Source organism: Alosa alosa, chromosome 7, assembly GCF_017589495.1.
Source record: "Alosa alosa isolate M-15738 ecotype Scorff River chromosome 7, AALO_Geno_1.1, whole genome shotgun sequence".
Taxonomy (NCBI): domain Eukaryota; kingdom Metazoa; phylum Chordata; class Actinopteri; order Clupeiformes; family Clupeidae; genus Alosa; species Alosa alosa.
Window position 1 is genome coordinate 28,473,963 of NC_063195.1, and position 22,230 is coordinate 28,496,192.

The 22,230-nt window shown below is 43.2% G+C and overlaps 3 protein-coding genes across 4 annotated transcripts in view; 1 reads left to right on the forward strand and 2 right to left on the reverse strand.

Annotated features, from left to right (window-relative positions):
• Positions 1 to 995, forward strand: part of cyth4b (cytohesin 4b) — a 19,381-nt gene extending 18,386 nt beyond the window's left edge. Inside the window, exon 13 of the mRNA XM_048248305.1 lies at positions 94 to 995. Coding sequence (XP_048104262.1) covers positions 94 to 175 — 82 coding nt within the window. The 3' untranslated portion in view covers positions 176 to 995. The remainder of the gene's footprint in view (positions 1 to 93) is intronic.
• Positions 996 to 4,303: 3,308 nt separating this feature from the next.
• On the reverse strand, positions 4,304 to 11,354 carry LOC125297887 (protein FAM83F-like). The gene is made up of 5 exons (XM_048248439.1): positions 10,819 to 11,354; positions 6,685 to 6,852; positions 6,037 to 6,158; positions 4,901 to 5,604; positions 4,304 to 4,717 (listed from the first exon to the last, which is right to left on the reverse strand). Exons 1-5 carry the CDS (start codon positions 11,293 to 11,295, stop codon positions 4,674 to 4,676), a joined length of 1,515 nt encoding a protein of 504 aa, XP_048104396.1. The 5' UTR covers positions 11,296 to 11,354; the 3' UTR covers positions 4,304 to 4,673.
• Positions 11,355 to 11,712: 358 nt separating this feature from the next.
• Positions 11,713 to 21,891, reverse strand: grap2b (GRB2 related adaptor protein 2b). Of its 2 annotated transcripts, XM_048248460.1 has the most exons (8): positions 21,801 to 21,891; positions 20,872 to 20,991; positions 17,915 to 18,077; positions 14,248 to 14,292; positions 13,921 to 13,959; positions 13,531 to 13,569; positions 12,645 to 12,719; positions 11,713 to 12,097 (listed from the first exon to the last, which is right to left on the reverse strand). In XM_048248460.1, exons 1-8 carry the CDS (start codon positions 21,854 to 21,856, stop codon positions 11,921 to 11,923), a joined length of 714 nt encoding a protein of 237 aa, XP_048104417.1. In that variant the 5' UTR covers positions 21,857 to 21,891; the 3' UTR covers positions 11,713 to 11,920. The 2 variants fall into 2 exon arrangements, with proteins under 2 accessions (XP_048104417.1, XP_048104418.1); XM_048248461.1 differs by lacking the exon at positions 13,921 to 13,959.
• Positions 21,892 to 22,230: the final 339 nt, after the last annotated feature.

Below are 22,230 nucleotides of genomic sequence, written 5' to 3' on the forward strand. Positions count from 1 at the left end.
TGACATGTGTTGTGCATTGTGAAGAACGATTGCTGTTTGTATTGGTGTAGTGTGCTCATAGCCTTCACTGGCTTCCTGTGTCTGCTCTCACAGGGCTAGCATAACCAAGGACCCATTCTATGATCTGGTCTCAGTGCGCAAGAGGAAAGTCATCAACAAGGCCACCCAAGATTGACAGCTCCACAGTGGCAGTGCAACATGGGAAATGTAGTCAGTCACTTTAGTGGCTGTCAGCTTGTCAAACATGAAGCAGTTGGCAGAACTTGGGTAGGACAGGGAAATGGGGAAAAAACCAAAACAAATGAAGCTTCTCATGACGCCTTGTGGTCACTACCCTTTTTTGTGACCTGACATGAAATGAAGAACAGTTTTACTGGCTGTAAGTCAGCAACGAAACGCAAAACTTTTACAGCACGTTGGTCAGCAGCGCTACAGGAAGGGCTTTGTTTGCCGGACTGACCAGTGAGGAAGTTGCGCGGGGGTTGAAGAGGGAGAGGGGGGAGGCCTGTATTTCCATAGACACGATCGTCAGCGTTGTTGCCTGTTGCGATGACTAAGTCAGCGCTCCTATTGGACTGGCCTGGCCGGTACAGAGTCTGAGCCGATGGTCAAATGGACAAGCTGAACTGGAAGCACACAACTGGAAATCTAACCATTATATCACCAAAAAATATGTACTTTAACAGTTGATATAATAACTAGACACTATTCTTCCAAGAGATCGAAATCTTTTTTGTTTCTCTCAGCAGAGTTGAACTCTCAATGTGTTAGCATTGTTATGCGAGCACACAGTTTATCAGACAATGCTAATTAATAACAAACGTTATAAACGTTCTAGCACAATGGTACAAGCCATGAATGACAGAACATAGCCCATATGGCCTAGTTAGCATTCTGTGTGGTGTGCTAGTTGTTGGATGAGCAGTATTGTGTATATATTGATTATTTTTATATATATATATATATAAATATATATGTATATATATACACACACACACACAAACACACATATACACTGCTCAAAAAAATTAAGGGAACACTTAATCATACACTGGATTGGTACTCTGACACTGTTTGGTTCTGAGCACAAGTAAAACTTTTGAGGCAAGTGTTTTATTTTGCAAGAACTGTCAGATATTCTGTGAATGTAGTTTGAGAATTGAGAAAAGGGTGTAAGGTTTTAACAATCGTGGAAAACTGTAACTGTTCCCTTAATTTTTTTGAGCAGTGTATAATGTGGACTATGGTGAGAATGAAGTGGGGCGATGGCTAAAGGTTCTGTAAAGAACCACACTGGAGATTTGAGCTTACAGATGCACACATCAGAATTATTCTCTTGGATGAGGGTAGAAATCACAATATTGTTTAAAAGGACATTCACATGTTAAACAAGTGCCAATACTCTATGTAAATAATGTTTTTTTACAGTACATTTAAATCTATAGGTGTGTGTAAATTGTCATGAGTGATGTAGTGTTATTAGTCTTTTGTGTGAAATGTTGTACTTGTGAATATGTAAGGGATAATGTATAGAACGCCGGTCATTATGGGGAAAATAAGTCCCGACAGGGCGAACCGCCAGCGGTCTTGTTTCGCCCTGAAGGGACTTATTTTCCCATAATGACCGGCGTTCTATACATTATCCCGCTTATTATACGGCTACTTGCTAAAACGAAAAAAATAAACTCCATGATATGTTTCTTTACACTTATTCGTTACCGTTTCGTCGTGGCTTTTGCTGAGAAAAAAATAGTTCGCAACACACGCTGAACTTGAATCAAACATTCTTTAGAACACAGCTGATCAACCGTCTGCTTTCACTTTGAATGAAGTTCCAAGCGCAAACTCTGTTGCCATTGACAGCGGTCATTCTTGTTTTCAGAAGTCCTTTCCCAAGAAATAATGACCGCTAGAACTTTCGGAAATCCCATTCAAGTCAATGGAGCATTCTACTTGCATTGTGAAGAGCCGTATAATAAATGAAAGATAGTGAGATTCGTCATACAATATATGAAAGTGCTTTAGTGAATTAAAGAGTGTGAGATTTATCATAAAATGCCATGGATGCCCTTTTTTGTCCACACTGAGTATTTTGTGACTTGGATCGTTTCCCAAAACTGCTATTGCTGATTAAGTGCCCCTGTGAAATATAAGTAAAGAGATGTCCAAATGCTTCTGCTCTTGGGTTGTAGATAACATGGTGTGAGAGAAGCCAAAGGAATATTTTATTTTTTGTTTTACAAAATAAGCATTTGGGTCAGGAGCTCGACTATGTTCCCCTTTCCACGAGATACAGTGAAGATCTATTTATTTACACATCATTACTCTTCTCCTCTTGGCATTGCACCACACGTGCATCATTCACAACATAATATCACAACTGTTTTTTAGAGAGGCGCTCCTTCACCACAGACCTGCAGCACTGCTGTTAGTTTATCCGACATCTACACTCACGTGCGCGCACACACACACACACAAACTGAAGCAGCCATGCCATGTCCTATGCAGCTTGTTGTACTTCCTCTTTCTCTTTTGTTTCTTCGTGGAAACACACCCTGTGGCTTACAGTGCCCATCACATCACATCATGTTTTTGGCGCTTCCACTTGAGCAATAACGTTCAGTCCAGCAGCACATCTCCCCTCTCTCTCGTGCATAGACCACACACACTGGCATAATTAGTCATCGCATGTTCAACGCATCACAACATGCGACATCAGCGCTCGGCAGAGGCCGTGTGCTACATTTTAAAAAAGTTCAACTGACCACAAGAGCTCAGTGACCACCACAATGGCCAGCCAGTAAAAGCCTTATTCCACATTCTATCACAGACCCAAACCTCCCAGTTCCTGTTCTATTACTCCTAGCACAGTGTTTCTCAAAGTGTGGTCCGGGGAAAATAAAATATTATAAATTGCAATATTAAACCAACTTGTATGTAAATCCAAACAGTTCTGCAACACTGTCTATGGCAGTTTAAATCATATAAATCCTCTGACACAATAAGCAAAGTGCAAAGACAATACGCAAGATGGTTCAGTGAATAGGCCTTTTGTGTAGGCTAATATACTGTTGAAGTAGGTCTAATATTTTTAATTTTTTTTAAGCTATTTGGTCAGTGCGTTTCTTTCTTAGTGGTTAAGTGGTCCTTTGTCTGAAAAAGTTTGAGAAACACTGTCCTAGCATGTATGCCCGTCTAGTTAACCTGTTTGTTCCTTTGTCTTTGTCTTGCCACGCTCAATTGATCTGGAACAGGAACCTCTCTTTGTGCCAGCACAGTATAACTACCACTAAGCAAAGCTGGTGCTTGACTCCAGTGTGTCAGTCTAACAACGGAGGCTGGAGCTCCCCAGGGGGGCTAATTTGATTTATCATGTGTTTGCTCAGTGGACACGCGCAGTGGTTTATTTCATATACAGCATAGATAAACAGTGGGAAGCTTTGAGCCTTTCAAGGACAAACAGTGGAAGGTTTTAGGCCTTTGAGGGCACAATTTCACTAGATCCTGAGGAGAAGACAGTGGCTTTAAGCCTTTCATGCTGTCACGTACATTTGTGGTTGTCACTGTGTTGTCAAAACTCACCAGTGTGCTGTGTTGTGAGTTATATGACTTATCCTCTCTAAACTGTTTATTTTCCAGCTGTAAATTAGACAACAATACTAAATGCTCTCTAAAGTTCATATAAAGGTCAACACTCAGCCACACCTGGCCTCATTTTGTTTGATATTTGCACCGGTACTTGGACCCTCTGTGTCAGGAAGCATTTTTTTAATTTTACTTTTTACTTTTAACCACTATGTCTATGGTAAACATATTTGTAATGTTGACAACGGATGGATTTGAAACTAACTGCTCCAGTCACTGGTGGGCAAATAACACCTTTTAGTTTCCTCTGGGTGCCTCTTTCCTGTGCAGGCTCTGCACTTCCTGATTCAGCGTTGCTCACATGTGAGTGGTTCCGCTCTGAAAGCTAAAACTGTAATGACACACCCTGCACAGAGGACGACTCCCTCTCATAGACGAGATAGGGGGTGGGGGGCAGGGAGGAAGATAAAACTGAGAGAGAGAGAGAGTGTGTGTGTGTGTGTGTGTGTGGAAGAGGAAGGAAGGAGAGCAAATGTGTTGCTTGTAGGCGTATGCTTGCAAGTGACTGATCTACCAATTTCTGTTATTGTTCTCTTAATCGTCCACTAGAGGTCAGTCTTCCCATAGAAAGGTTTGCTTATGAGTCGCCACAAAGGCAATCCTGAGGTCAGTTGACTTAAGACATTTCACATTACAAAGAAGCCGACAACACATCCTGTTGAGATAAGATACGCACAACGTGGTGAGCCAGTTAATTATTACTCTAATCAACATCCAGTCCCGTGCCCAGGGTAAAAACCAATCCCATCTTATAGACATCTGAATGATACACCAACACTGAGACCCTTTGACTTGTAACAGAGGGTACATTCTATAGCCCTTGATTTTCTAATGAGCCCACCTGTTTGAAGAAGAGGTCATATGATCCACAGCAAGAAACAGTTCATCTGTAAAGTCTACAGATTGGAGTAAACAGATCCTCAACATATAAACATGTTTGACAGTGTAAAAAGTGCTTTCATCAAGAAGTGTTTGTTAAAAATGGAAGTTGACAAAAAAAACATGTCCTTTAAAAGGTCCGTTGTCCTCTAAGACTGTGCACATCGGCCTGATTTTTTTCTGGTTTTGGACCCTGTAAAGCAGAAGAAAAGGACAAGTTATGAATGAAAGAACCAATAAAATACGAACAAGAATAACTCACTTGAGGAACTAACCACTTACAAAATTCATTGTGAACACAAACACTGAAAAGAGACACGAAATAGAATACGTATTACACATATCAATATAAATGTCAGACATAAATGTAGCTCACCGTTTTCATCTGACGTGTCGATCGTCATTAAGGATTGGCTCTTTGCGCCCATTTTTGACAGTTTTTTGTTTTTCCCCTTGAATGCCCCAGACACGTCCTCAAAGCTGTCCACCTTCCCATTGGGCATGTCACCACCCGTAGGGGAGCTCGGATTGCTGCTTGTACCGCCTTTCTGACTGTTCGACCTCTTGAAAATGTTTTTCAGCGAGCTTTTTTTCTTATTGCCCGCCGGCTTGCCCGTCGGCGACGAGGGCAGTGGCCCGAGCTTGTCCAGCCGCTCGCTGCTGGCCTGCACCGACTGCCTGTCCTCGGGGGCCTCTGCCGCCCCTCCCAACCCCTGGCTGGACAGCCCTTGCCAAACGGGCTCGTCCTGGAGGGAGGCCGTGGGTCCCGGGTTGCTCCCGAACGCCAGCTGGTACTTGGGGTTGTAGTATTTGTGCGCGGGCACCTTCATCTCGCCCTCGGTGACGCCCTTGGCGTCGCCCAGGCTGACCTGGAACCGGGAGGTGGCGGGCGGACGCTTGGGTACGGACGGGGTGCGGTTGGGCGGCGCGGTGGGACGGCTGATGTGGAACTCCTTGTAGAGGTCCATCTTCTCGGAGATGGCGTAGAGTTCGCGGAAATCGTTGTCGAAGAAGTCCACCACCTGGCCCGACATGACGGTGATCATATTACGGTCCATGCGGAAGGAGCTCCAGGAGAAGCTGGGATATTAAGACAAGGACAGTTCCAACCTTTTACCTTCATGGCATAAAAAACTCTAGAGATCCTTTAAAGGAGAGTTCCAGCGAGTCACTGAGTACTGTCATTACAGAAAACCCCCCAAAAACAATCTCCTTGCTCAAGTTGCTGCAGCCAACAGCTAGAGCTGCAAGGCATCTACAGTGCTACACTCTGGGGGCATGTTCATGAGCCCCAACAGAGATCTTATGTGAAAAATCGCCGGAATTCTCCTTTAAAAGCAAATGGCATGGATTGGGACCATCACCATATTCATTTGACATCTCTCCTTAACAGCCTCTCATAGGGGTCCTGCAGATTTGCACAGGAGACTATCTTACCTGTGATGTATGGCTTTGAACACAACCCCTAGATGCTGCTCAGTTAGTTACTGCAGCCGCTGCCTTTGCACTTACCTGTAGGAGCCGAACATGACCTTGTCTCCATCCACCAGCATGTACTTGCTGCACAGAATCCCAGGGATCGTCCCGAAGGAGAGCTGGAACCCAGCTCCACTCACCGTCCTCACCCGGAGGTGCTGAGAAACATTCACCACACAAGACATCTCAAGTCTGGCAAGAAGAATAAGCTGCGGCTACACACAACTGGCTAGCACAGCTAACCCAAAGGAACAATTCAATGGTGCATTCATATTTATTTACAGTGTTTGCCCCATACTTAGAGGACAGTAAAATACTATTACATTTGCTATATTTTATTGGAATGTATTCTTGTAAAGCTACCTGTTCTATCTTATTGTATTGCTTCCACCTTATACTACATTCGACTAAAAATGTAAACCAAGGGAGCAGAACACATTAACTCACAGTAGTGAATTTCCAATCCATCACATCACATGACATACACTAGTTATTCTTGTTGCTATCAACAAACAGTCCCATGTCTGACTTAATAAATCACATGTAAGATCTTAAGCAATCATATTTGTTTTCCGTATTGCTACATTTAAAAATCAGCTGAGAATGGTAACGCTGACAAAAAAAACCCAAATGCAGTTAATTGAGGAAAAAAGCCAAGTTGTGTCGTCTCTGCTCCTGACTCACCTTGAGGTGCAGAGGGCCGACCTGCAGCCTGTTGACCATGTCCAGGAAATGAGGCGCCCCTCGGATGTCCAGGACGATGTAGACAGCCACGCCGCGCTTAGAGGCGGCGTCCAGGAGGTCCTGCAGGATGTGGAGGTCAGTGAGGAGGTCCATCACTATGGCGACCATCTGAAGGCGAAAGGATGGCACACATCGGCTTGAACAGGAGGACTTGATGGCACACATCATTTTAAAGAAACACAATGGAAGAATTGATATCTATACCCCTTGGCGTCAATATTAACCCTATTTAACCCTAAGACGGTACCCAGTTAGTCAAAAACCGACTACAAGGGTCATGATCCTACCTAATCAACAACGTTGCATAGTGCAATATCAAGCGTTCTGGGCGTACACTGACAATGTCAGGGACTTCCTTCTCCATATCACAAGTCAGTGTGGCATCAGAATGAGTTTGAAGCCATTATTTGAAAGTGAAACACTGTGTTCCTTTTATTATCTCATAGTCATCTTTCATCCACCTGTCATGTTTATCACATACTGTATCTGATTATTTCTGTTTCACTTTCATCCCCTTCTATTGTCAAAGCTCTAAAGCAAGCTTTATTGCCCTTTTACAGTGCCTATAAAAAAGTATATGTATTCAACCCCACCCCACCCCCCACCCTTGGATGTTTCCTCTTTTACTGCTTTCATAAATGTAATCTTGATCAACCATCATCAATCATCAAAGTGAAAGCAGATTTCTACAAAGTGTTTTGTTAATTAAAAATATATAATGTATTTATATTATAGTAAAGACACCTGTGTCTGGAAGGTCCAGTAACTGGAAGTTAGTATTCCTGGCTATAATTCCACCATGAAGACAAAAGAACACTCCAAACAACTCAGAGAAAAGGTTATTGAAAAGCATAAGTGAGGAGATGGATACAAAAAAAGTCACTGCCCTTGGAGTTCAGTGAAATCCATCATTAAGGAATGTAAACAATCCGACTAAATGTGTAAATCTGCTTAGAGCAGGCTGTCACCACAAACTGAGTGAGTGAGGAAGGCCACCAAGGCGAATATGTACAAAAGGCAAGGCACATGTGGTGAAAACTACACAGAAATGGTTTAAAGACAAGTTGAATGCTCTGGAGTCTGTTGTAGTGACATTGGAAAACCTGTAATCACTCTGGATGACTCGCACACAGTGAAACTGAGAATGTAGGAATATATACGATGACGGGGATCAGGGAGTAGATCTCACACAATGTGCCAGCGCTCCTACACAAAGGACTAGGTGTGTTTACTATGTGCTGCGTTGTTGAGAATCTCACCTCTTTCACAAACAGAGAAACTGGGCTGGCCTGGGACAGGGCTTAGAAATTGTTCAGGGTATATTATATCATACATCATGTGATATTACATTGCGCCATTGCACATGTACAGAGACTAAGATAAAAAAAAAATAAAAAAAGTTGTGGACCAAGGCTGACAGAGTCCTGAGGAGCAGACAGACCACTGACTGAAGTTCCTAAATCCGACCCAGGACTCAACTTTTTGCCTGGCTGCCTTCAAGTCAACAATACTGACCGCTCAACCACGTCAGTGCCACTTCTATCTCTGGGGCAGAAGCACCGCAGCATGAGAAAAGGGACATCAGCACAATTGTCTGACCAAGCTAGCTCAGGGCAACCCCCGCTGTGACATTCAATCTGAACGTCGCCAGCTTTCTGCATGCACGCTTCACGAAAAAAGGCTTTTGATGTGTATTCAGTGCCGTGGGACTGGGACGACGCCTCCCTGTGAAAATCCAAAAATGACGCAATCAGCTGTGCCATGCCACACCGCGCTGTGCATCCTATGCCTCCTCAAATACGCTAAAAGTCGGAGCCAGACATAGGCCTGAGGAGGAGGAGGAGGAGGAGGAGGAGGAGGATTATCCAAACACGCCAGACTCTTCAGAATGTCAGCAGACAAAGGGAAGCGTCACTGCCCCTCACACCCACCCCTGGGCCAACGTGAGCATGCGAGTTCCTATCGCCTTGAACTGCCCAACTGGGATCACACACATAAGCAATTTTAGCGAAGTGGGGGTTGGGCTTTGATGTAGCTACGATCCAGGTAGAGTGAAGAAACCATCAATCACTGTCTGGTAGAACAAGTCAGTCAGGCTCTTTGGTTTTATTTCCTCTGTTCAGCGCGCACATAATAGGTTCTTAATAGGTCTTGCTGTGATAAGGAATGTGTGTATTGGCCTTCTTTGAAAACGAGCTTCATTCCTGATGTCCTCATTGTGGCCTTTTAAAGATCACCTTATCACCGGAAACACATTCAATCTGTCTTCCACTTTCATTTTTCTCTTTTCCGCGCTCTTGTTTTCTCCAAGTGCTTTCTTTCATGGGCAAACTTAGTAGAGAGGAGAAAAAGAGTTTGACTCCTGCACTGGAAAACAAAAAGAAAATGCAACAACACTTTTATCACTCTCAGCTTGCCAGTAACTCCCTGCGGTTTGTGCCAAGTTGTTTGTTGTTGTTGCACACTCCAAACTGGGGCCTGTCAAAACCTATACATAATCAGGAGGGTGGCATGTGAACTGTATCTTTGGGGCAGTTTTGTGTCACAGTCACGGACAGTCCCTGGACTCCCATAAAGAGATGAGGTGGACAATAGGCTGGAAAACCTTCACCAGGCACAGGTCAAAAACAAAGTCTTCTCAAAGCCACACAGGTAGTCTGTCTCAGATAGAAACCTAGTTAATGATCTACAGGTCCACATATTGTGTTGAGGTGCACACATATGCCTCCTCTGTCAGAGAACATTAAGAAAACAAAAGCCACAGATTATAATATAGCACCTTGGCCATAATGGCATGACCCACATACAACTCTGAATGGCACTGACAAGTAGGTCACAATAAAACACTTCCTGGTTGACTCATATCAGGTGACTGGACTGCAGGAGTGGCTTTTGCTGGTCATATAATGTACATCACTGAGATCACACTGTATCACATCAAGGGCAATGGAATTCTTAAGACAAGTCCAAATTTGTCCAAGTATGTTAGTGGATGTTCATTTAAAATTGATTATAGACCCAGTGAAAGCAATTTTACTGGAATTCTGTCTAACCTCTGCACACACATACGCCACACAATGCACTGGCATGTGTTTGGATGGCACCCAAATAGTTGGTCTACTTACCCAACCACACGCCGCTGCTTGGGTAGGTAAATATAAAAGGAAACTACCTGTTGTGTTGGCATTACATAATGACCACAAAGAAGACCTATATTGGAATTTGACACTAACCCGCAGTTTAAGTTCACCACTGCATCTAGAAAACTTCATAGTGTAACTTTCAGCAGGGTTGCAATTAAAACCTTTGACAAGTTTTCACATTGAGAGATCCAAACCCTATGAAGCTATAAAAGTTAATATTCACATAGACACAGCCTCTCCAAGAACAGTACAACACTGCCCTGTATTAGGTTAATACAGACAATCTTTACCAATAGCCTACCAATGGTAAGGACATCATAACTGGGTGTACCACAGTAACTTATGGTGAAAGCAAATACTGTCAGCGTACTTTGCACTTAAAAAATAATAAACGTTGGCTCTGCCATGATATAATATCACTTAAACTATTGAAGAGGGTGAGTAATTCATTACAGATCATGGCCAGCTGTACGGAAAAGTAGACACATCTGTGTCACACTGTTCCGCTGACGAGGTTGTGTATTATTCTAATGTATCCTAATTTATGAAATCCTTTTGATATGTCAAAGTTTATGCAAATCATTAGTCGGCAAAACTGAAGTTGTTCTGTATATTAACGATGACAACTTTTGAACTTTGAAAAAAAGGGGATTGCGGTAGCCTAGTCTAATAAATCTGACAGGACTGTAAACTAAAGCCAGTAAAGACATGTCCCACACACGTAGCCTACGCTCCTAAACTCTTGCGCATTCTTCCCCCTTCCTCGCTGGCACATAATTTAGAATAGCCTATGGGCTATCGATTGAACTAGCATAATCAACGAATGATGTCAACCACGTAAACAAATGTGAGCAGACATTTGTGAAACAACAGCCAAAAATGAATTTGATTAAGAATAGTAAGAAATATATCTATGAGCTAAATAAACTACCTTGTTTGCCTCTTGAATAAGTTTGCGCACCACCTCCTTGATGTGAGGCGAATTCTGTTTTGGTGGGTGCGTGTAAACTGCCACACGCGTGACACCTTTAAAGAAACCTCCTGTCGGCCAGCCGAGATCCAGTGGCGGTATTTCAGTGTCCGAAAGCTGAGGCCAGTATGTTGAACGTAAACTAGAAGAGGAACCCTCTCTCTCTTTACTTTCAGGTGTTGCTGAAGAATTCTCGTCATCCTCTTCGTTTGTTTGATATTCTTTCACTGTTTCCCTTATCCACTTAATCTCCCGGGCAGATAAAAAATCTTTTGTATTTTCTGTTTTCAGTTGCATTTTGAAGGCGCCATCGCCTTCTTTCAGTAGCAGCTCCAAGGCAACGCGCTGCTCTTCGCTATATAAAAACTCCGGCCTGGACTCCGGGATTTTGTCGTTTATGTGACCGTCGTCCATACATTCCAGCTGGGAGTCAGCCATGACTGCGACGCCGGCGTGTGCAGTAGCTCCTGACCCGAGTTTTAAGGGTGAAGGGAGTAGTTCCGTCAACTTCGCCTTACCTGTTAAGAATGCCGTAGGCTGCATGTAGGTAAGCAGCCCAAGATGACGGCTGATGTGGGTGGGGTCAAGGAAAATCCTGGATAAACACTTCCACACTCAACACAACCTACTGATTTACAGGAACTCCTCGGTGGATAGTCAGTTAATTATGTTGGGCTATAGCCTAACTTAGCAAACTTTAGGTAGTCCTATTGCCAACATGAAATGACTACATTTACAATCTTGCAGCCAGTAAACACACATTCAGCCTTAATGATAAAGACAGCATAGCCTACATCTTCAAGGTAGCCTATACACCAGACCAATTCATTTATAAAATCGAACCAACACCATCCATTCAGAAAAATACATTTTATTGAGACGTGAAAATACAATGCAACAGAGGTACAAATAGACTAAGCAATGTGTATGAGATATCATGGACTGTTGTAACTGTTTTGAAATGGGCATGGACAACAACAACAACAATTAGAGAAGGGATTGAAATCAGGCAAAACATAACTGTGTTCCTGCAGAGAGAGCGTGATGAGGCTGGGCCTTGTGGTCATACAGGTGTGGTGTAGTTAGATGGGAAGAGGCCTGTCCGCCCCCGAAGCTTTCCCGTCCACCAGGACGGGTCCGTCTGGTCCACGACCTCGATCACATCTCCGCTGCTGAAGTCCAGCTCGTCCCTCTCCTCTGCCGAGAAGTTGTACAAGGCCCTCACTTTCAGCGCGGCCGGCTGATGACATAAAGGGAAAAGGAAAGAGTCGGAAATAGGTGGTCATCGCTTTAGAAATGAGTCATCGGCTTCAGAATAGAAAAGAGTCGCACACAACAAAACACAAGCGCATACCCACAAAGTATACAAAAAGTCTGATAAGAATAAATATATACTATCTTGTTGTGTCTCCGTTGCAAGAGAAATGTAATCCAAATTAGACTGTGTAGCATTTACCAGTAAATATAACTGATCAATTCAAATACATATACTGTATGTATGTATGTGCCACCAATAATCCACCATAACATTCTACATCAAATAGTTTACGTTGATGTAATGTTGCTAAAGGTGACTGTGGTGTGTAAGGCCATCGCCACCCCTCTGCTGTGGGGGACCCTGACCTCTCCCACGAGAAGCACACGTCACGTCACGGTGCCTCACCTGCCTGCCTGCTGCTGTGACAGCTGTGTGACACAGCGTGGCTTGTCTAGGGGTGAGGCCCAGTGAGGGCTGGGGCCCAGTGAGGGCTCTTCCCATAACCGCGTGCGACTGTCGTGCGAGTTACCTGAGGAGGAGAAGGAAGGGGCTCCGATGGGCGGGCGGGCAGAGCGCCGGTTCTCGTCGTGCTGCGTCCTCGCTCCTGATTGGACAGATTGGAGTGGGAGAAACTGAACGACTGAAACACCGGCCTTCAACTGACAACTTTGACAGCTCGAATGACAAATGCTGCCAGCATGGAATTACTCCAGAAACTTTACTCCATGCAGCATCATGTGAGGACGACCTTGAGGTATTCCAGGGGGAACTATCAATCAAAGACATTGTCTACGTTTCCATACACACCATATTCCGATTAAGGTCCATATTGTGGTTATGGATTAGAGCCACTATTGTTTTGCTCTTTAGCCTTATAATAGTCCACTTTGAAGGGTTTCCACCAATTCTTCAACTCTCAAAAGTGGACAAAAAAACCTGCTTCTTTGAGCATTGTGATGCTTTCACCCATCGATGAATTCCATAATGACATTCAAACTCAGGTTTTAACACATAAATTGACCTTATCTTCACTCTAGAAGTGAACTCTTTAGCCACGCTTTTCGCTATGTTTGCAAAGTGTCAGAGCAACAAACCAAACTACCAAAATTCCTTGCATGAACATGCGCAGATGTAAGTTAACATTCCCGAAATGGTCATTTTCCGACTAACGTGTTTACATGCCCATATATTTTGATTATAACAAGCATACGCCATGGGTGTTATTCGGGTTTTTAGTAATCGGAATATGAACTTAATCAGGTTATGGCAAATGGAATAAGGTGTTTAAAAGACTCATACGCAATCAGAATATTGCCATTATTTCGGATAAAAACAGAATATGGTGTGCATGAAAATGTAGTTATTCATTTGGGTTTATGTTGGTTAGATGGAGGGAGGACGATGTTGTACTCTACCTGTTGATGTGCCACCGGCTCAGGAGGTCCTCTTAAACTCTACCAGCAACAAGACAGATGAAAACAGAAAAGATAGAGTGATTTCAACCATTCTAAGGACCAAACATTACACATCCTGTATCTCCTTTCGTTGTTGGGTCTAACATTAAAATACTCGTCAAGACTGACTAGTTGTTTGACTGGTAAACTGTCCTGGCCTCTCCAATAAAAAGCCCTGAATACTACCTCCCAACCATGGACTGTCATTATGGAGGAAATGTGGTCAAGAACAGTATTTCACAAAACTTCATGTGAAGTGTCCACTGGGTACAATCAATCAATCAATCAATCAAAATCCCTCTGTCACGTGTAAAGGGGGTTGAGTGGTGGGATGATGTAACAGTGGTGTACCTGCGGAGGTGGCATTGGCTCAGGAGGTCCTCTGAAACTCTACCAGCAACAAGACAGATGAAAACAGAAAAGATGCAAAGTGATTTTATGACATTTCAACCATTCTAAGGACCAAACATTACACATCCATGTCTCTCATCTCCTTTCGGTTCTAACATTAAAATAATGACACTTGTCAAGACTTGACAATCAATCAATCAATCAATTAATCAATCAATCAATCAATCAATCAATCAATCAATCAATCAATCAATCAATCAGTCAATCAAAATCCTTCTGTCACGTTTAAAGGGGGTTGAGTGGTGGGATGATGTAACAGTGGTGTACCTGCGGAGGTGGCATTGGCTCAGGAGGTCCTCTGAAACCGTGCGGCTGACAGACGAACACCAGAGAGGGAAAAGACAAGGACATGAGTAAAACAGGTGATGCTGCATCAGCCCGTATCATCGGTCAGTCTGGCCATTAAAAAGCCACACACTCGGGAGGTCCATTTAGGCGATTTTTTTCGTCACCCTTAGTCGACACTCCTTAATTGACTATTCACTGTTTACCGATAAGAAAATGTAGGCCCATTTAGAACGGATAAGTGACTGTCACATAAAAAAAAAGAAATTAGAGGTGATTTACTTTTTCAAGTGCAAACAATTCACAACTTATGTAAATAATGAGCAAAAAGTTGCCAGACTTCTTGCTTGTGTGATGGTTCAAAACTAAACTAACATTTAATCCTCCAGCACAAATGTGCTTAAACGGCAGGTCCGGCAGCCTGCATTTTGTGTTAGATGGAACATACTGTATTTTAAACTCAGGCCTATTATCAGTAAGTAGCCTAGGCAGGCACACTTTTTAAGCTCATTAGAGTGCTGGAAAGAAAAGCAGTTCCGCTATCGGGTATATTTAATATAATGACCAACAACCAACGTTTTAACAATGGAAAGTTGTGCCATTTTTATAGCCTAAACATTATAAGGCTGGCCTATATAGGCTATAGTATATTCCAGAGGTGTGGACTAGTCACATGACTTGGACTCGAGTCATGATTTTCCTGACTTCAGACTCGACTCGACACAATTAGAAATTACTTGTAACTCGACTTGGACTTCCATGCTATTGACTCGAGACTCGACTCTGACTTTGCCCCTTTGACTTGTAATGACGACTTGCGGCATGGGTAAAATTGTATAAAAACAACTATTTTCTGCCCATACCAACTTCAGCAGCCTCAAGTTCATCGTTAACGTTACACCTGCATTGCAAAGTTATTTTGCATGGAATGCAGGACTCTTATCTATTGTGAGAAGGGATGAACATCACTGAACATGCTACCATTTGTCGTCTGACTTGGATCATGTGATATTGTGATGGAACCTCTGATCCCTTTGATGTGGTTCGATATAGCCTAAATAATTTAATTTGCTCCACGGAGCTAACCGAAACAATCAATAAATCATCATCAATGACTGATGGGATTTCAAGCTTACACCCATATTAGCGTTGTGTTTTGCAACATTAAATATCAAGCTTTCATTTGCGGTTTTCTATTGCTCATTTGCACGTCAGTGGGGGCCGTATATTCTGTACTGGAGCATGTGCTTGCTGCTGAGAAGGTCTCGCGCACAGAGTTTAAAAGGAGGATGGCTTTGCATTTTCTACCAAAATACTTTAAAGGTGTGTATTTTTGTAGTTTAAAAATACTGCCAAATATTCTTGGTAAAACCAATAGCAGAGGTGAACAAAGTAGCCTACACAATTCCTTTACTTAAGTGAAAGTACAGATCCACCTTGTCAAATATTACTCCAATACAAGTGAAAGTTGCAAAGTCAAAATGTTAATTGAGTTGAAGTAGAGAACTATACTGTTTTTAAAAATATTCAAAAATCAAAAGCACAACCATTTTTCCTTTTTAATGTAATATTTTTTTTACACAATAATAAGATGTAAATCCTTTGGATGGTCACTAGGTCGTCACTAGCACTGTGTATTCATTCACATGAGTGCATTCACACTGATAATTTTGACAAAAAAGTGCGCTGCAAGTAGGCTACACGGATGGTGCACTCATAATGGTAAACAAGTTGAGTGTGGAGCGCTGGACACTCTTCACCCTCAATGATCGCATGACCATGATGATGGAACACTTTGTTTTATTACTAATGGTCTAAAAAAATAGCCTGCATCGGTCCTCTTTCTTCAAATCCGCATGCGGCACTGTTATTATAGTAGGCCTATTGGTATAACAAATGACTAGACATTTTTATATTGTAAAAAAGGGGCGGGGGCATTTACGTTCATTTGTGAAGACCAATACTCTACATAGCCTACATAACATGGCTCCAGGCATCTTGGAGGAGAATGCACTGTAGGCCTAGTTCTTGACTTGTTAGGGACCAGTTGGGGCGTTGTTTCATGTCTCTGTTGCTGAGATAGTTTAGATCGTCAAAAGGTCAGAATCGCCAGCATCTTGTAGGGGCTGTTTTTAAAGAGTAGCCTAGAGATTGTCTGTGCTGTGGCGAGTGAGACAAGGTAGGCTATGTGTTGCGTGATATCTCTGCACCCAAGTAGCAGTGCTTCGCCCCAATATACTGTAGTCTCAAGTCAATATATCTGCCTAAATCGCCTCGTATTGGCTCACTTTGCTGACACTCACTAACAATGCAACGAGAGGTTCCATTCACTAAGCTATAAGACAATGCATGTAAGGAGACAAAAATGCTTTTGCTCACTTATCTAACTCTAGGGGAGACGGTGAATAGGCTAACCCAATTCCACACCACATACATATCACATACATATCACATACATATTCCATACCACATACATATCGCACGTTTGACTTATCGAACTCTGGGAAACACGGTGAATGAGCTAAAGTCCCAAAAAGTCGGTGTGTTCCTTTAAAGTTGCTTCATTAGCATGAAAGTCCGGACATAGTAGGCTATTACATAGTGAACTCATTAGAATCAAAAAAACCTGTATTCACTCTTACTTTTCCCTCAGTAAGAGAACAAAGGATAGCCTACTTTGTTTGTCTTTGGGCTTGTGCTTATATACGGAGCCCCTAAGGACGTGAGCAAAAAAAAATCTAAAGTTTAGTTTCATGTGCTCATGTGAAATTTTCATGTGCGCACATGTGTGCACGCAAAACCTTTTCACATGAAACTTTCGCGTGCGCACATGAAACTAAACTTTAGATTTTATTTTTCTCATGTCCCCTTAGGGGCTCCGTACTTATAAGTGTTTTAAAACACTTCAATATGTCAAGTATGATATATTGATAAGAATGATATATAGAAAGCATGATTGATGACATATTAATATGCAGTAATAAGATAGTGACTTGTTTAGGACTCGAAAAAATAAGGACTTGGACTTGGACTCGACTTGGCCTTGGTATTACTTGACTTGGACTTGCTTGGGACATCTGTGTCTTCACTTGGGACTTGACTTGGACTTCAGCGTTAAGACTTGAGACTTACTTGTGACTTGCCTAACAGTGACTTTGTCCCACCTCTGGTATATTCCAACTCTGAGTATAGCAACTTCAGCGACTCTTATTCAGAAATAGCATGTCAGCTGTAGTCGCGTGTGCAGTCTATTTGACTGTGAGATGCGCTGCGGAGAATAGCCGCTCATATGGTACTATATCTGCAGCTTAATGTCTGCAAATGTATCTTAATGTATGCAAAGGTAACGCCTAGTGGCCAGCCTTGGGAAACAGGTCTGATTAGCTCTCCAACGGTTAAGAGGGTTTATGTGCAATAAGGGGAATTGTCTCTCATATACACGTTCACATTCTGTACGTTTACCACATTGCACACTTTTGGTTTTTTAGCGGTTTAACTGATAGTATTAATCAGTTAAAACTCTTCTTAGCGGTTATCGGTCAAACGGTGAATTATGAACACCCCTACCAAACATATTGGCTTTCTATCATGGCCAAAAAGGCCATGTGCTGTGCTGTGCTGTGCTATGGGTCCTCTTCCCCCACCGTACCTGCTGGTCACTTTTCCGTAGGAAGATGCGACTATGCTTGGAGATGGAGTTCTGGGTGTAGTACTCCACCATTTTGTTGAGGGATGTGAACCTCTCTGTCCACAGGTAGTACTGACCACGGTTGTCCCGCATCACCTTAAAGTGCTGTACGTCCTGTTCATGCCTGTGAGACACACACAGAGCCCGGTGAACACATACACACACACCGCCTCTCTCTCTCTCTCTCTCTCACACACACACTCTCTCTCTCTCACACAAACTAACACACACTCTCTCTCTCACAAACACACACGCACACACACACACTCACACACACACACACACACACACACACTCATAAAGTGACCTGTGTGAAATACCACATGAATAGTAATGGCCACCCCTACATAGATTAATTAACATGAACTTTAATGAACACAGGCCTACAAAGTATAGAGCTATAAATCATTCCCATTTATTAACTGTGTCTGGCAGTCCACTTAGTCCAGTCCACTGGCACTACGATATTTCATGACAAACGTGAAAATGCATGAGTCATGACATGGTCAGGGGATCAGCAGTCTGATGCTGCCTATAGAAATGTACCCTGGTGACACAGATACGCACTACTTTCTACAGTCACCAGAGGGCACTCACAACTCACAAGGACCAGAGCCGTATAGAGAGAGAGAGAGTTTGGCTAGGGAATCGAATGGGCGCCATGTTGGACACCAATATTTCTGTAAGGGCCTTTTACATATTGACAAACGTTGATGGTAACATTTATATGCCTGTTAATGGTGATATATAAGCGATTTATTTCTACATAGCATACTCGCCCCATAGGGTTACACAGTAGTCACACTGTAGAGTCCTCTGATGTTGGTATTCAACATGGCGTCAGTTGGCCAAACTCGCTCTATGTACGGCTCTGACAAGGACTTGCTATGGGAAAAGCAAGGTTGTTATGGGTAATGTGGTATTAGTAGTATTTGTGGTGTGGAGTTCATTTCTTGAGGGGATGTGAAGAAAGGTAGTTGTAGGTCATATATGGGTTTGAGTCAATGGGCTGATATGTATGAGAATGTTTCAACAGGCTTGGTTTGTCGGGATTGGAGTGAATATGAAACCTTTAAGATCAGATTAGTTTACCCTCTTTAAACAATTACTGAACTGAAACCAGTTTTTTCCCCACTTGTATTAATATCTTTTTGGAAAAGTATTAAGCCAAAAACAAAGGTCTGTTTATGCTAAGTTCTAAAGGATTTATCTTGCAGCTGCCAATGGAACCACACCTGCCTACACTAACAGACTCATACTCCATCCCACGCGCCAACGTTATGTGTGTGAATGACTGGCATCAACAGATACCATCACTGTGTTGTAATGTTGCCTCAAAGACACGCTAACATGTTTTAACGTTTGACTGGAGGGTGAGATGTCAGTTCCACAATCCAAGAACAAATACACAAGTCACCAATAGAAGCTGAGTCAAAATAATTACACAACACCCCAATAGAAGCCAAGTTGAAGAAATTTTGAAAGGCTTGACGTTTGTCTTACTAACTACCAACACTTTGCCTTAATTCAGTGGTTGTGGCCTTGCCACTGTTTTCCGCTCTGGGTAGATTTTTCGCTTCATGCTCTTTTGCAAGCTTTGGAATGAGGTGTTGAGGTGAGGTGTTGAAAAAAAATCTCTCTTAACAGAATCTTTTATTCTAACTTGAGATAAGAGATTAAGCACTGTTCACTAAATGTACACAAATACATAGAGCTCGCATACGTACAGCACAACAGGCCCTCCCGACACCAGTCTTCACCACACTGTACCATTTCGGCAACTAGAGGTTTTACAAATTAAACAGCCCTCTGAAGTTCGCCTACAAAAACAACCCAAAAGCTGCCATCTTTCCCCATATAGACCCTTTCAACAAGGTAAACAAAAACAATGCTTGAACGTTCTATTTGGGCCCCAATCTACTTCCTCTGCATTAAGATAACATATGGAATGTTAAAAAGGAAGTCTTGTGGGGCCAACTATGATGCTGATAATGGAACTCTCTTGAAAGGGTCCATAAAGAGACCCGGGTACCATCTTTGCCCATATCAGGGTATCTGAATCTCCTTATATGAACAAAGATGGCAGCTTTGTGTCCTTTTTGTAGGCGAACTTCAGAGGTCTATTGTAATGGCTACAGTTATCTTTTACTCTCTCACCGTCTCACCACCGCTAGTCTATCCACCATGGTTGGTGGCTAAATGTTTACTGGAGCCAACACTGACAGCAAAGCCACTGCAGGATGAGCAGCAGTAAAAGCTAACGGTTCAAATGCTGACCATATCCATTCTTCCATCCATTATTCACACAATATACAACCTTGCACCTGTGCAGTTGAACCTGTGCTTGAACCTGTGAAGTTCCCTATTCTGGTGAGGGGTTGATGACATTTCAGCCCAACAGCCAGTCAAATTACACCTCCTGAAGGTTGAAAGAGCAACTTGTTGATTGGCTGGAATTAGCTGCAGCACATGGCCACTATGTTTTCCATTTCAAGTCACGACTAATCACTGAACAGACAGCTAGAGGACAGTGGGGAGAATTTTTTTAAATGATTATTTATGCATTCAGCTAAGACTTTTATCCAAAGCAACTTACAGATACCAACTGCAGGGACCAGTGTCCCTGACACAACACAGGGTTAAGAGCCGTGCTCAAGGGCACAACAGTGTAATTGAACCCACTTTTGGGGCTACTGCACGCTAGCCAGGTTCCTTAGCCACCAGACTTTTACACTGCCCATGGCCACCGTCAGACATCCTTTAACCCCTTTAACGCTGCCACTCCACAAACAGTGGCGCCCGAATGAGTGTCAGGAAACCCCCTGCAGCAGCTACAGCAGCAGCAGCAGCAGAAGTGTTATGTTGTGGTCGTGTCTGGCAGTGTAGAGGTCATGTGGCTGGCTGCGGAGGGCGCTGACCTGACGGAGATGGAGAAGTCCCCCGGGGAGCTCTGGCTGCTGCGGATGATGAAGGAGCCCACGGGCCTGGGGTGGAGCGCTTCCTGGGCCTCGTGCCGACCTGTGTTCTCCTGGTACCAGCTGGAGGCAGGAACAGCACACAGGTGTCAGGCTCTCTCTCTGTCTCTCTCTCTCTCTGTCGCTCTCTCTGTCTGTCTGTCTGTCTCTCTGTGTCTGTCTCACTGTCTTTTTGTCCTTCTATCTGTGTCTCCGACTGTCTGTCCCTCTCATGCTGGCCTGTGTTGGAGGCAGGGACAACACACACGTGTCAGACCTTCACTACCTGTCTCTCTCTCTCTGTCTCTCTGATGCACTATGTCACACCAATAACTGCACAAATACGCACAGGTACAACTACCTCTTTCTTTGAAACACTTTTTCTCTGTCTGACTTCTGACGTCAACAAATGAGTCATCCCTCCCCCTGCCCCATTCTCTGTTGCACACACACACACACACACACACACACACACACACACACACACACACACACACAGCTCTGACCAGCCACTCAGGTGTATACAGAACATCGGAACACCTCCCTTTACATCTTCTTGAATAACTTGTAGGCCTATATCTTCAAAACAATCGTAGGCCTATATCTTCAAAACAATCGTAGGCCTATATCTTCAAAACAATCTGTACACTGCACAGACAGCTACACTGAAATGTTTTCATGCACACACACACACAAACATATGTACGTACACACGCACACACACTCAACACATATGTGTGTGCACAAGCACACACACACACACCATAAGAGGAAGCTACTTGTGAGACAGCATGTCAGCTCTTTCAGTCAGATGCATAACAGTGCATACAAGAAGCCAAACCCAACAGAGACAAACTGCCTGATAACTACACTCATGTTAAACTTTGCCTTACCTGGGGAGGTCGATTCTGAGGTAATTTTTGGGCACAAAGCCTTCATGGCCGTGCATTTCTGCTTTGAACCAGTCATCGTTGGTCCCTAAGATCTTGAACAGAGATAGAACTGTCATAAACCACAATTCCCCTGACCCCAAATGACAAGACAAAGCACACTTAGGTTGCAGTGCACCACTGATCATATTTAGGTTAGTCAGGTTATCACCTTTGTGTGTGTCTGTCCGTGTGTGTGTGTGTGTGTGATCGCTTGTCTATGTGCTTGTCTCTGTGTGTGTGTGTGTGAGTGTTTGTGCGCGTGTGTACTGTAGGTGTTTGTGCGCGTGTGTGTGCCTGTGTGGATCGCTTGTCTATGTGCTTGTCTCTGTGTGTGTGTGTGTGATCGCTTGTCTATGTGCTTGTCTCTGTGTGTGTGTGTGTGATCGCTTGT